The following is a 13555-nucleotide window of genomic DNA, read 5'->3' on the forward strand; positions in this document are numbered from 1 at the left end:
GTCATGCTAATCTTCTCAGAAATGCACTATGTGCAGAAAATGCCACCACACTGAACATCCACTCAACGGGAAGGAAGATATCTAAACACTGGCCCGAAGGCGTTCTGCAAAGTCCTTGACTGTGGTTATCAGATCCCCATCCTGAGAAAGGCCGAGGCCAAGGGCCTTCGAAACATCGAAATAAGCCGGCCAACAACCGACGATCGCCTCAATCTGCGGGCTTCTCTCTTCGCGCACCAGTTTCCTAGCCTCTGTACCTCCGACAACCTCTAGCGCATTCAGGATGTCCGCCACGGTGACAGTAACGCCGGGCAAATTGAGAACTCTAGAAATCCCAAACTTCTCATGAGGAATGCCCTTGATATCCACCAGATTCTTGACCACCGTCTTCGGAGAGCACACCCACATAGGTAGTTCCGGCCTCACTGGTAAGATGTTTCCCTCACCTTTGAGCGACTCCCTCACAATGCCCGAAGCAAAGGAGGAAGCCGCCGCGCTTGGGGCGCCCGGACGGACGATGATGGTAGGTAACCGCACAATTCGTCCATCTAGCAGCCCACGGCGTGAGTAATCTCCCAGAAGCGTCTCGATTATCAGCTTCTGGGCGCCGTACGAAGACTGGGGAATCGGGCAAGTTGTCTCGGTGTTGATCTGGCCCGGTGCTGCAGGACCGTAGACTGCCAATGAGCTGGGGAATACCACAACGGATCCACGATGCGGAGATGCTTCTTGGCGCAAGGCATCGAGAATTACGCGGTGGCTGTCGAGGTTTACGGCAAGGCCTAGTTCCAGGTTCGCTTCCGCGCCTCCAGACATGATGCCATGGAGAAGGTAGATTGCGTCGAAACGCGAGTGACTCGTAAGAAGAGAAGCGACTGCCTCCGATGAAGTGAGGTCTGTTTTAAGTGATGTCACACGAGATGCGTGAGAGAGAGCTTGTGGCGGAATGGGAGGGGTTGTTATGTCTGTTGTTGTGAGATGAATGGAAGGCGATGAGAGAAGGAGGGCGGTGATGAGCTCCTGGCCAATGAAACCGGCGGCCCCGGTTATGAGGATGTGATCCGCTTTAGATGCCATATTGCGATTTGAAATGTGTATGCTGTACGAGAAAGTAGCGTAGAAGAAATGACACTGTTGCTCGAGCTTGTAGAGCGTTCACTACAGGATTGAAAACCTGTGAAACGAAGTGGTAGGTGTTTCGATGAACTCGATGAGTCTGGGTGTATGCAGTACGATGTTTGGAACAGGAAATTTCTCCAACGATTCGTCCACGTCTTGAAGTGATTCAAATGCGCCCATTCAGCAGATATCCTAAACTTTATGCTATCCACATGTTCCTACCCTAACACTAAGTAGTACTGCATCTTCAATGGTGACATAAGCATCATGGGCTTTCCTTCAACTTGACCTTTCTCCGAACTCTCTCCGGGGATGCACCTCCTCACCGGGAAGAAGCCCGGGTGGCAACGCTTACACCCCGCATGATCTACGCCCCCGCAGCGATGAACTCGATGGTTCGCGGCAGTGACATCGCGGGGAGTATCGGACTTGTCACCGAATCAACGGTCTTCTCGGTCGATGTTCCAGCGGTTAGCAACTTGAAGGAGTTAAGAGATTGAAGTTGAGTAACAGCTTCCTGTTTTACACAGTTCTAAGGATTAACGTTCTGTCTTATTAATGACTCTTTTCTGTTTTCTCAATCAACCTCAGTAGCCAAGTCTATGAGGCAGTGAGCTCTGCAGTCGCCTGCCTTAATCATTGGTATCACATAGGGAGCAGTACTAGTGACTGCAGGTGGGCTCGACTTCTTAAAATTGCAAGGCCAAGGCTTAGTAGATGGCCCTGATGAGCTACCTACTGCATACACTTAGTTTACGGGATACTTAATGTGCTAGACACGGTTTTGTGCTCTCACAAGGTGTGAAGAGGCGCCCGCAACACTACGATGTACTTGTCGTCTGAACTTTTCAAACCCGAGATCGCCTCTCGGCGAATTCATGAAGCTCCGCCTCTGGTCCGATTCCATTCTTCGCGTCCACGTCCAGCTCGCCCAGGCGGTTTGTTGCTAGGTCATCTCCGAATAGCTCCGCAATTTCCTCTAAGGATTTCCCGGACTGCCAAAGATTAGCAAGAGATTGCGTGCTACTTGATGATATGACTCACAGTCTCTGGCAGAAAGAAGAAGTAGAAGACAGCGGCCGCTAGGTTTGTTGCGATGAAAAGTGAGTAGTATCTCCAGCTAACGGAGGCGATAGCCAGCGGGGTGACTTGCGAGAGTACGATTGCTGTAACAGACTTGGCAGCAACGGCAAATGCCAGACCCTTCGTTCTTAGGAAGAAAGGGAACAGCTCCGATGGAACAACCCAGATCATGGCATTGAAAAAAATGGCGTAACACATGGAGTAGATGAAGATGGCGCTGATGGCCGCCCTTGCTCCTGCCGCACTGTCGTTATTCTTGTTACCATAGACTGCGCTGAGAGCCATGCATAATGCAATCATGGCACTCAACACCAGAGAACCGCTCCATAGAGTACGTGTTCGTGGCCAGCGGTCTGCGACGACGAAGAGGTAGATGACCTGGCCCAGAATTCCCATCATGCCGTAAGCACCACTGATGAGTAGCGCCGTTCTACCAGTGAACCCGACAGTGGCGTAGAAGATGTTCTGAAAGTTCTGTATGACCGAGGAGCCGCTGAGCTGTCCCATGGTGACGATGAATGCGGCAGTGAGTGTACGGCGGACGTACTTTCTGGAAAACAGTGCGCGCAAGGCCGTCATCCAGTCCATGTTGCCCTGAGACCTCTCCAGGAGAATTTGCTCACGGATTTGTATGAGTTCGCGTCCAACCAGATCATCGTTGTCCGCAGCCCCATGTAGGTTCGCCAGGACGGTTCTCGCTTCTTCGTATCGATCGCGCAGTATAAGCCAACGGGGCGAGAACGGTACGTGGAAGACCATTACAGAGAGAAGAACAGGAATGGGAAGCTGCATTGCCAGTGGAATCCGCCATTGGCCGTCTCCCATGGCAAATGCACCTGCGTAGCCAACCTTGAAGACGGTCAGTGTATGAGAGAGAAATAGGATGTATACATGCACATACCCAATTAGCAACGCCAAAGCCTATGGCTATCATCATTCCCTGAAGTCCGACAAGGAAGCCACGACGCGCTGGAGGCGCAACCTCGGCAAGGTAGATGGGAACAACCGAGAGTAGTTGACCACAGCCGATGCCAGCCACAAGACGGCCTGCTATCATCATGCCAACTTGGACGGCGGCACATTGGAGTATAGAGCCAATGATCGCTGTTAAAACATCAGGAACGCATCCATGGTATATGCTTTGCCACGAGCGGGGAGAACTAACTCAAGATCGAAGCAAGAAGAATCGTGTACTTTCGACTAAGCTTGTCGGCAAGGTAGCCTACTGTCATTCCTCCGATAGCTTGACCAGCATTATAGACCGATACGATGGCGCCTGTGAAGACAAAGAGTCAGCGGCGCCCCCATGCCAAATGGGATGTTCCCGGGTTGAGTGGATAATATTACCTTGATAGCTAGTGTTGACCATAGACGGTCCATACATCTTGAGCTTGAAACTGTCATGGCCAAAGGTTGTGGCGATAATTCCTAATTTGAGTCAGTATTACCTGAGTAGCTGGACCCAAGAAGTTGGAAGCGAACCAGAGTCAAACCCATATATGAAACCACCCTGAGCGGCGACAAGCGCCACAGCGACGATGAGGAAACCCATACCAAAGTCACGAAAATACTGACAGTAGGGATGTGTGGGGTCAAGACAAATCTGGGGAACTGTGGTTCCATTATGCAAGTTGAAATCCGGGGCATGATTATCTTCTATATCAAAATGGCTATCTACCTTGCCACATATTCGGTGCAAAGGTACACCGATAAACTCGGCTTTACGCCTTAAAGATGCTGCCAAACAGGAGGCCAGAATGCAGCAGTCATGACAAACTCGTCTAGTAACCATGATTGCCCCGACTCATTTCGGCAGATTCCCTGAGCTGGCTCAAACGACTGGGGAGCTAGAGCATGCGGGGGCGCGGAGTCTCCGCATAAGCCTCGAAATCCCACATCATGAACGTCTCGTGAGTGGTCGATGAAAGACTTGGCTGCGTCGGAACCGCTGCCGTTGCCGATACGTACATTCCCGCCCCTGGGATACCGGCAGTTTACCGCGCGGCGATGATCATGACCTCGTGCCAAATCGAGACCGAATCGGTGCCTCTTTGAGCCGGAACCTGCCAAGCACGGGGACCATTAGACCGCAATGGTTTTGTTGAGTCTATTTCACCTCTCGAAATCCAGATTCATTGAAATGCATGGGTTGATGAATGCCAGAGCCTAGTCGCACACAACAAACCATGTCTTGCCCAGCAATTACGAAGCCTGTCTTTGACCACCACCACAGTGGCCTCGGTGTAGCAACATCAAGGCCAAGGATCTCATGGCGATTCGAAAGCACCGACGAGACCATCGCTGGCTGGGTCCAGACTTCTTACGAGATTGAGATCAAATTTGCTTCTGACGAGAAGCCCCAGAGCTTCCCCGAGGTCAGCGACCAATCTGTGCTTGTGCCGTGGCCAGCAAGAGACCTATCTTCTCGCGAAGCTGCGATAGTTCGAGTGCGGGTGTATGGGAAGAGCCTGGTCGAAGAGTCCTACGCCAAAGAAGAGCCAAGCGCGTGGTCTGAACCAGCAACTGTGGAAGCTGCGCTGCTGAAGAAAGACGACTTCAGAGCCAACTTCATCACCGCGGCAGAGCAAATTGGACCTTATGGCCCTTTGAGACATATTCGCTTCCGCAAGGACTTCATCTTACCCCAGGAGCTCGATCTCAGATCCTCTTCAGCTCGATTGTACATCACATCCTTGGGTGTCTTCGAAGCCTGGATCAACGGGAAGCCAGTCACAGACGAGTGCATGGCTCCGGGTTGGACCAGCTACAAGCATCGTCTCGTCTATCGCATCCTTGACGTGGAAAGGCTCTTGATCCCAGGGGGCAAGAATACGATCTGCGTCGAGGTTGCGGAGGGGTGGTACGCCGGACGTCTCGGTTTCAAGGGCGGCATTCGATTTCGATATGGCGACACTCTCGGGCTATTTGCGCAACTAGAAGTTGACCGAGGGTCTGGTACGCCATGGAGCCTTCTGTCAGATGAATCTTGGTCTTGTACTCCCAGCGCGCTTGTCAGAAGTGAGATCTACGATGGAGAAGTGTACGATATGCGGGAAGAGGAGAGGGATTGGAAGTCCCCCGAAGTGACTCAGACGACATCAGCCACAAGACTTCTCCCATGGCCTCAAGCAACAATGGTAGCACCAGACGCGCCGCCAGTACGAGTCATTGAGACGAAGCCTTGTGTCAAGGTCTTTCTGAGCAAGACTGGAAAGACAATTCTAGACTTTGGCCAGAATCTTGTCGGTAAGCTCCTCGTCAAGTCAGTCCGCCCCAAGGAGGGAGCAGAGATCACTTTCCGCCACGCCGAAGTGATGGAAAACGACGAACTAGGCATCAGACCTTTGAGAGATGCGAAGTGTTGCGATACTATCATTGGATCAGGGGAGCCTCTTCTCAACTGGTCGCCCAAGTTCACCTTTCACGGCTTTAGATATGTCCAAGTCGATGGTTGGCCTGGTAGTGGCCCATCCGAAGACGACATCCAAGCTCTCGTGATACACACGGATATGAGGCGCAGAGGTTTCTTTGAATGTTCGAACCCCTACGTCAATCAACTTCACAAGAACGTGGTCTGGTCTATGCGGGGTAACTTCCTGTCAATTCCAACGGACTGCCCTCAACGCGACGAAAGACTAGGATGGACCGGAGACTTGCAGGTATTTTGTCCTACGGCAACATTTCTATACGATACATTGGGGATCCTAGGCAACTGGCTTGAGGATGTGGCGGCTGAACAACTGGAAGAAGGCAAGGGAGGAATTCCTCCTTTGGTTGTTCCTCTGGCCATTTCTCCTAACTGGCCACACATTGCTCAGGCTGTATGGGACGACGTGACTGTTCTCGCGCCAGACGCGTTATACCAATACAGCTCTGACAAGGGACTGCTTGAGAGGCAGTTTGTCAGCATGCAAACTTGGCTTGACGAAGGAGTTGATCGTGCTTGCGACGGTCTTTGGAACCCGGACAAGTGGCAGCTCGCCGACTGGCTTGATCCAAGTGCACCTCCCGATGATCCTGGAAACGGTCGTACTGACAGTATCCTTGTCGCGAATGCTTACCTGGTACACACGACCGTGGTCTTCTCGCGCCTCTGTGCGGCGATCGGAAAGCTTGATTTGGCTGCCAAGTATGCCAGTGATGGCGAGAAGCTGAAACAACTATTCCAGAGGCGTTACATTACGCCCGAAGGTAACCTGATGTCGAGTTCTCAGACTGGGCTGTCCCTTGCATTTCAGTTTGGCCTGTATCCCAACGACATATTACAACGCCAGACTGCGGCAAAGGCTCTTGAGAAGCTGGTACGGACTGCACGCTTCCATATCAGTACGGGCTTTGCGGGTACGCCAGTGATATCGCATGCGCTCACAAAGATCGGACGCCCACAACTGGCATATCGTATGCTTCTAGAGAAAACTTGTCCTAGCTGGTTGTACCCTGTCGTATCCAAGGGGGCAACAACGATATGGGAGCGATGGGATAGCATGCTACCAGACGGGCGAATCAACCCAGGACAGATGACCAGCTTCAACCATTACGCCCTTGGCGCAGTAGCAGACTGGCTTCACGGATCTGTCGGCGGCATCTCACCCCAAGAGCCGGGTTGGAGAGTGATTCGTGTGGAACCTGTTCCAGGTGGGAACTTGACGAACGCTACTGTCACTTTTGACGGTCCTTATGGAAAAGTGGTTTGCGAATGGGTGCTGGAAGGTACGAAATTCAACATGTGGCTAGAAGTGCCGCCAAACTGCTCCGCAGTGGTGTTTCTACCTTCAGGATTACCAAGGTCCTTTGCCGCGGAGACATGCCAACAACGTCATGGGCTTGTGGTACACTCAGGGGTCCACAAGTTTGAGGATACCTTTGACCCAGGCGAGTGGCCGCCCCTGCCCTTCGTGGCGGCGAACCAGCCCCTGCCACCGAACACAATCGCGGGCTAGGCTCGGTCCTTTCACGCATCTCGGGTTCTTATGGTCTTTGTAGCTTGTGGGGTTTCTGTTTATGTTTGTAATGTCGAGGTTGGATAAAGAAGTTCTTGACATTGTTGGGTATCATTCAATACTATCTCTTGCTCTGAACCTCAACCTCGTTCTAAAAGCATTCTGAGGTGAATAACCCAGTTGAAGTGACATAGCAGTGAAGGAAAACTTGATGATCTGGGATTCTTGGGGGGAAATATTTGTCAAATGAAGAAAACAGTCGCTGAGTCGCTATGCAATCGATCCAAAACGCGGAGTCATCTGGACCTTCATGTAGCCTTCGTGACCTTTCTTGGGGTATGTGTTTAAATACCGAAATCCATCTGCCCTATCCATCTTCTCGTCCCACAATGAAATGTTGAAGTTGTAAATGAGAAAAGCGACTGTTTTGCGTAGAACTCTGTGAGCAATACTTGTGAAGCATGTGTGTTAGTAGGGGGAAACTCTTGAGACGGTCGGACTAAACCTACTGTTGCCCTAAGCATGTTCTCGTACCAGTACCAAATGAAACGGAATGTCCCTTGGTTGTCTTCGACTCTTGGTTGAAACCGAGCCATCTTTCAGGCTTGAAAGTATTCGGGTCTGGGAAGAGGGTGGCATCGCGCTCGAGCAAATGTAAGGTAAAGCTCATACTCGTCTACGACGTGTCAGATACAGTCAGAGTGAAAGTGACTAAAATCCTCCCTCTTACCATTGGGGGTATTATGGCTCCTTGGTATTTCACCGGAGTGTCACTCTGTCGGGGTTGACGATGCCAACTGGGTGAGCTCAAGCGGGACGACTCTCTGCATACAGCATCCTGGGGGCGTCAGCGCCAAGTTCTATCTAGTGTAGGTCAACATCAACAAGCCACTTACCAGATACCTGAGTTGAGCGGTCTTTGGATCCCTCCAGATTCGGTGCCCATATGTGCCAATATCCAAAGTATCCAGTTCGGATCGAATTTTCTTGATGCATTCCGGGTTTTGAATAAGATGATGAAGGACAAAGGTCAAGTTGCTGAGAAGAGACTCGTTTCCAATAAAAATAGCTTGTGACGACTCGTGCACAGTCTGTGTCTCGTTCCCTATCTCGTTGAAGATTCGAGCCAACACACTTTGATGACTATTCTCGTCGTCCCAAGACTTAACCATAGGTCTGACGTGAGAACTAATCAACTAATCACAAAGAGGTCAGCGAATTTGATGTAGTATTCGGGGATAGTCGATCAACGAGCTTACGTTATCAAGCCACCCCAAAGGTGAAAATGATCGAAGAGCTGGAACATAATCAAACATAGTCTTGACCGGTGGCATACACCTCAGTACGGTGGCGAGGTCGATGGCGCTGAAGGCTCGTGTCGCATCGTGAGTAGCTTGCAAATCGTAGACCTTCTGAAATCCATAGTTTTCCTCGGTGAGATACGAGATCATGACATCGTTGGTGTAAGCCCAAAGGTAATGCGTCAAGTTAATAACTCCCTTATCCGAAGCAGCATCAGCAAGGCGGGAGTGAAGTGACTCGATGTGCTTATCCAACGTCTTGGAGTATTCGGCCAAAGTCTGGCCAGAGAATATTGGCCGCATAACTGCTGCCCTCTGCGCATGCTTTGTAGGGCTGGCCAATCCGCCAAGGAGTTTGTTGAGAAGACCATAGTAATTGTTGCACTTGAAGAGGTCGGGCCGCCGGTGGTGGTCGAGGTTGAACTTGTTGTCGACAAAGTGAAGCTCGTTAGGCCCGATTCTAACAACCGGTCCTGTAATGACAATTCGAGTTAATTTTAAGTCCACAAAGCGAGCAACAGGTGCACAAATTACCATGTTTCTCGTGGAGCGAGACAAGATTCTCCAGCCAGTCGTTCTTCAGCAGAACATGATAAGCTTCGTAAAGTTTGGTGATACCAGCAATTCTCGGCCCGGGAAAACTAGCGATAGGAGACAAAAACATCCGGTATGTGTACTTGACGATAAGGTAGAAGAGCCCTAGATAAACCGCCTTGACGACAAGATCGTCTAGGGCGCCGGACACCGAGAGTGCAGCGAACCACGTCATGATGAAGACAATCTCTGAAGTTGATTCTGACTGTGAGCTTGATTGCTTGAAACCGAACTTCCCAACGGCCGGTAATACCGCTGTTTATGTATCAGTCACAACGTCGTATCTCTTCTCCAGAATGGGGGGCACGGTATTACCGTTTCCATTCATGTGTACACTCTGCAGACAGCAAGGTATAGTATGAGGCATTTCCCGATTTGATTTCGTCGGGCTAAATAGGCAAAGCTGGGTTCTGCCCAACCTCTGTTGGCTGCACCGAGAACTATGCGCCATCACGGAAAAAGGTCCTGATCGGTCTTTGTGTGGGTATTGGAGCAGAAAAGACCAATCACCTTGAGCCGGTTCGTCATGAGTAGGAACAGAGCCCCAGGAAGAAGTTGTACCATCGATTGTCGACGGTACAACTGTAAGCAATGTTGTTGAAATTTCGTGAGGTATTGGCTGGAACGGATCAGTCCCTGCGAAGTACATGGATCGAGGGATCCTACCACGGCAACAGGGTACGGCGGCAGCTCCGCACTCACAGAACAGCTCGATTGATGCAGGTGAACGTCAAACGGCTGCAGACCTGGATCACATCCCCTAGGAACCAAATGCCTGGATGTCTGTTCAGCCTGTGGGTAGGAGTATGGAGAAAGCAGTTCGGATAGTGGCAATTGCTGCGGCTGGGAGTGGCTCACAAGGGTCATCGTACCCTGTGCATTGCGGAGTTGACGTGTGGAGTATGTCAGCAAGGAGCTGTACTATCGAATTTGCTGACGACTGAGATGGGGGCCGATTGACGAGAATTGGTGATGGCCGATATTGGTTGGCGAGAGTGGATGTCTAGCTGAACATTTTTATCATGGACTCCAGGGATTTTGGGACTTTGGAGATGCAATGGAACGTCAAACAAGCAGAGGTTCCACCGCCATCTTATCTAAACGCCCACTAGGACCATGTAGAATCATCGTGATGCGACGAACCAGGACCAACAGGTGGGCGTGGCTTCGATCGGGTGTACCGTTGACAGAATGCCAAGATCACCGTTTCCCATTAAGTCGTCACCAATGTCTGAACTATGCCGCTTATGCTTTTGCGACGGTAGCTTATCTTGTGATTTCTTTGCTATCGGTGCTCGCAAGTCGGGACTTCGGCACCATAATCGGAAGAGTCGTGGGAGTGCGGCACATAAGTTGAAAGAGCTGCACCATCCATACGCTCTGTGCAATGCTGGGGCTGATCCTTCGGGGCAAGACAGCTTCATTCCCGGGTTGCGGGAACCAGGTTGGTTGGAACCCTGTCGCTCGTTCGATGCAATTTGTGGAAGTTGCAGCCAACAGGAACAAGAGGAACAAGACCTTTAGGACTTTCAACAAGATTTACACTTTAAGGAGCGTTTCGATGCCCGCTTGCTGGAGTTCCGCTGGCCAATCTGCGCCGCGGGCCTTTTCTTAACGTTTTTGTTTCACTAAACAAATCTAAACCTTCTTCTGAACTCTAGAAACATAGCGTTTTGGCATCGTCACACCACATGGTACGAACAGCCAGTTAGAAACTCTGCTCCCCCTTCCGCAGTAATCGGACAGAGAACGGGGGCAGTCTAGAGTATGGTGATCAAAAAGATTTAGCAATAGGCAACAAGGACAGCCTTACGACCCGAGATTGATAATCATGACGAACCGTTCCAGAGGTTTGGTTGGGTCGCATTATCCTGGGGCCCCACGCGTTGGCGCTTGAGGTTTTACGGAGTACTTTCCGGCAATAATGATCGTTCGGCACCAAGACAATCAGCATGGTATTAGTAACGGTGCCTAGTTTCTGTGTACTATCGCTCACGTGCAAGTAAGCTTCATCGCAAGCGCAGACATTTAGATGCATCCACTCTAACGTGATGCCTTGGTCGATCGTGGGATGAACCACGACACAGGGATTTGGGAAGAACGTGATATTTGATTGCACGACTCTTCAAGTGAGATCGTCCAGGAATAATGCCGATACTTTGGTCAGCCTATCCTGACTGCAAATTTGTATCGGCCTCATGAGAGCTGCTCCATCTGCCGTTTGTCATGGAACATGCTACAGACAGAAATGCGAAGTCGCGCTTCAAAATTGAGGGGTTGTACGGCAACATGAGCGGCATTGATTCAGACGTGTCTCAAAATCTTCCATTCAGACGAGACTTTGTCCTGATTTTTGTCGACTGATTGACTTCATAAGTGTCATCACGAGCGACTCGGTGGTTGCAGAAACCTCAAGGGAGAGATATTGGTAATCGTGGGCTTTTCGCAGCTACTCCTAACACTCATCCGCGATGATTACAGGTATTTCACTGATAGCCGTGCCGAGACTCGTGGGGTTTGGCAAGGTACGTAGCAAAGAGTCTTCTGGTAAGGTGCTTTGTGATCCGCGACCTTGATCTTACGTGAAATTTGAATCTGGTACTATTCTCGCTTCTAAGAAGCCTGAACTACCGTAGCAATTTGACAAATGGACTTCAAACATATTTGTGCCTGTCTCTGCGACAGCTTTTAAAGTGATCAAGAAAGATGGCGGCCCAGGCGGCGCATGCGCATGTATTATCCAGTTCTTTCACTGGGTAAGTACTTACAGTTACACTTATTTCACAGCAAAACCAATGGTTCCTCGCATCAGACTCGGATAGGGTTCGTTTAGCTCACGATCTTCTCAAATTGCTGAGACATGCAAGTGCCGCTGTATTCCACGGTCCGCCGACAGTCAGGCATGCATTAGGTCGCATCGAGACCAAGCAGGATTCAAGAAGCTCCCACGGAGAACGAGACCGAAATAGCCGAAGTTGAAACCGAGGCGTCGTCTTTCGCGACTAGGATCACCTCATTTACATTTTCCGAGGCTTGACTCAAGTGAAAGATGCAATGGCCATCGGGTCCCCCGCCATGTTTTGTCGTTTCATCCAACTTTTCATGGGCCAGTGTTACTGCGATTCTTCGTGCGGGTGAAGAGGCGGCTAAGCCGGCACTTGAGTTGCTTGTTTAGTCTTTCCCCAAGTAGAAGCCTCGTGATCCCAAGGGCGATATACCCATGCACTGAGTTGGGTATGGACGATTGGTTCCGCTTATACTGGGGCGACTGGTCTTTAGTCCCAAAAGGCAGGGGCTTCCCCAAAAGGGATCTGGCTTAATGAACTTCAGATGACACTAAGATCAAGTCGGCAAGCTTTGGTAGAAACGCGGCCAGTTGTGACACTGGAAAGGACCTTTGGTAGGGTTAACCTGGATAATTGGACTATTTTCATTGGTGGACACGAAAAGGTTGAGCAAGTCGAATCCAATGTCGAACTGCATCAAGCAAATATCTCCGTCGTGGAGAATTGTCTCCTACATGAATCCACGATACAGAGCACTTCACGGGGCAGGCGAACACTACCGCATTCACGATGGAGTTGATTAACTGGAATATGATTAAGTGCGAGGATGTCATCTCGCTCATTCGCTCCAGTTTGCAAAAAGATATAAATACCTGCAATGTTTTCTGAGACATGGTCAAAGTGACACCTCGATCGATCAAGCTTATCATTCTCAGTTGTCATCGAAGCTCAAACCCAAGATACCCATGATGGTCTCTGGAACTTCCAAGGCAGCGATAATCGCGGCAATCATTGGCACTTCGGCCGCAGTCGATACTTGGGGCGGCTCCGTATCCCTTGGCCCAACAACTTCAACCATCATCAAGGCCGCGACAACAATTATCCCTGGCACCGCACCTCCCACACAAAACGGAGTGCTGGCTCTGTAGCCAGGTATGTCGAATGGCACCGGTGATCTCGTCCAAACGACCCTAGAATCTTGGCCGGACGACTCTTGGTGTGGCGCCAAGAAGGGACAGTGGTGCGTCCGGGCCTCACTTTTCGGATCCTTTGGGCAACTCAGCGGCGACGCTTCTGCCGTATCGGGCACCCAGAAAGTCAAGATCGAATATGAACTCCTCTCGGATAACGATACCTGGCGCCAGACCGTCACCGATGCCGACACCGGTGCAAAGCTCAGCTCGTTTGAGCACAAGTCTGGCCCGTTTATGAGAGGCTACGGGACTGGAACCGAGTGCAACGCCAACTGCAGTCCTACTATTGCGTCACAAAAGTATATAGATACCGTCATCACTCTTGCAGGCCCCGATAATGGTTTTGGGAAGACAGTTGCCACCGCTCAGAAGGCCACATATTCTGGTCTCTCGAGCAGCCAGAATGGAAAGGTTTGGACTATCAAGGAGATCAATGTCCCTGCGATGGTTTGAGAAAACCAAGCTGTACATGTACAGTGAAGAGATTTGGAAGGTTAAATAACCTTTGTCCATTGTAGATATTTATGACTTGGAATTGC

At 50.6% G+C, this 13555-nt stretch overlaps 6 protein-coding genes across 6 annotated transcripts; 3 read left to right on the plus strand and 3 right to left on the minus strand.

Moving 5' to 3' along the window:
- Nucleotides 1-81: 81 nt before the first annotated feature.
- CPAR01_16313 (NAD-dependent epimerase/dehydratase) lies at nucleotides 82-1077 on the minus strand (the record flags this gene model as incomplete). The annotated part of the gene is made up of 1 exon (XM_060500558.1): nucleotides 82-1077. The coding sequence occupies one exon, from the start codon at nucleotides 1075-1077 to the stop codon at nucleotides 82-84; it is 996 nt and encodes a 331-aa protein (XP_060340739.1).
- An 890-nt stretch (nucleotides 1078-1967) lies between these two features.
- CPAR01_16314 (uncharacterized protein) lies at nucleotides 1968-3754 on the minus strand (the record flags this gene model as incomplete). The annotated part of the gene is made up of 6 exons (XM_060500559.1): nucleotides 1968-2114; nucleotides 2164-3051; nucleotides 3104-3306; nucleotides 3368-3478; nucleotides 3550-3630; nucleotides 3685-3754. 6 exons carry the CDS (start codon nucleotides 3752-3754, stop codon nucleotides 1968-1970), a joined length of 1500 nt encoding a protein of 499 aa, XP_060340740.1.
- A 634-nt stretch (nucleotides 3755-4388) lies between these two features.
- CPAR01_16315 (uncharacterized protein) lies at nucleotides 4389-7142 on the plus strand (the record flags this gene model as incomplete). Its single annotated transcript, XM_060500560.1, has 1 exon — nucleotides 4389-7142. The coding sequence occupies one exon, from the start codon at nucleotides 4389-4391 to the stop codon at nucleotides 7140-7142; it is 2754 nt and encodes a 917-aa protein (XP_060340741.1).
- A 270-nt stretch (nucleotides 7143-7412) lies between these two features.
- Nucleotides 7413-9488, minus strand: CPAR01_16316 (cytochrome P450; the record flags this gene model as incomplete). The annotated part of the gene is made up of 7 exons (XM_060500561.1): nucleotides 7413-7593; nucleotides 7652-7818; nucleotides 7873-7980; nucleotides 8039-8338; nucleotides 8402-8916; nucleotides 8978-9292; nucleotides 9353-9488. 7 exons carry the CDS (start codon nucleotides 9486-9488, stop codon nucleotides 7413-7415), a joined length of 1722 nt encoding a protein of 573 aa, XP_060340742.1.
- A 740-nt stretch (nucleotides 9489-10228) lies between these two features.
- CPAR01_16317 (uncharacterized protein) lies at nucleotides 10229-10561 on the plus strand (the record flags this gene model as incomplete). Its single annotated transcript, XM_060500562.1, has 1 exon — nucleotides 10229-10561. One exon carries the CDS (start codon nucleotides 10229-10231, stop codon nucleotides 10559-10561), a length of 333 nt encoding a protein of 110 aa, XP_060340743.1.
- Nucleotides 10562-12977: 2416 nt separating this feature from the next.
- On the plus strand, nucleotides 12978-13469 carry CPAR01_16318 (uncharacterized protein; the record flags this gene model as incomplete). Its single annotated transcript, XM_060500563.1, has 1 exon — nucleotides 12978-13469. The coding sequence occupies one exon, from the start codon at nucleotides 12978-12980 to the stop codon at nucleotides 13467-13469; it is 492 nt and encodes a 163-aa protein (XP_060340744.1).
- Between the last annotated feature and the right edge of the window lie 86 nt (nucleotides 13470-13555).

This window comes from Colletotrichum paranaense (genome assembly GCF_030867605.1).
Source record: "Colletotrichum paranaense strain IMI 384185 chromosome Unknown Scaffold_24.1, whole genome shotgun sequence".
NCBI classification, from domain to species: domain Eukaryota; kingdom Fungi; phylum Ascomycota; class Sordariomycetes; order Glomerellales; family Glomerellaceae; genus Colletotrichum; species Colletotrichum paranaense.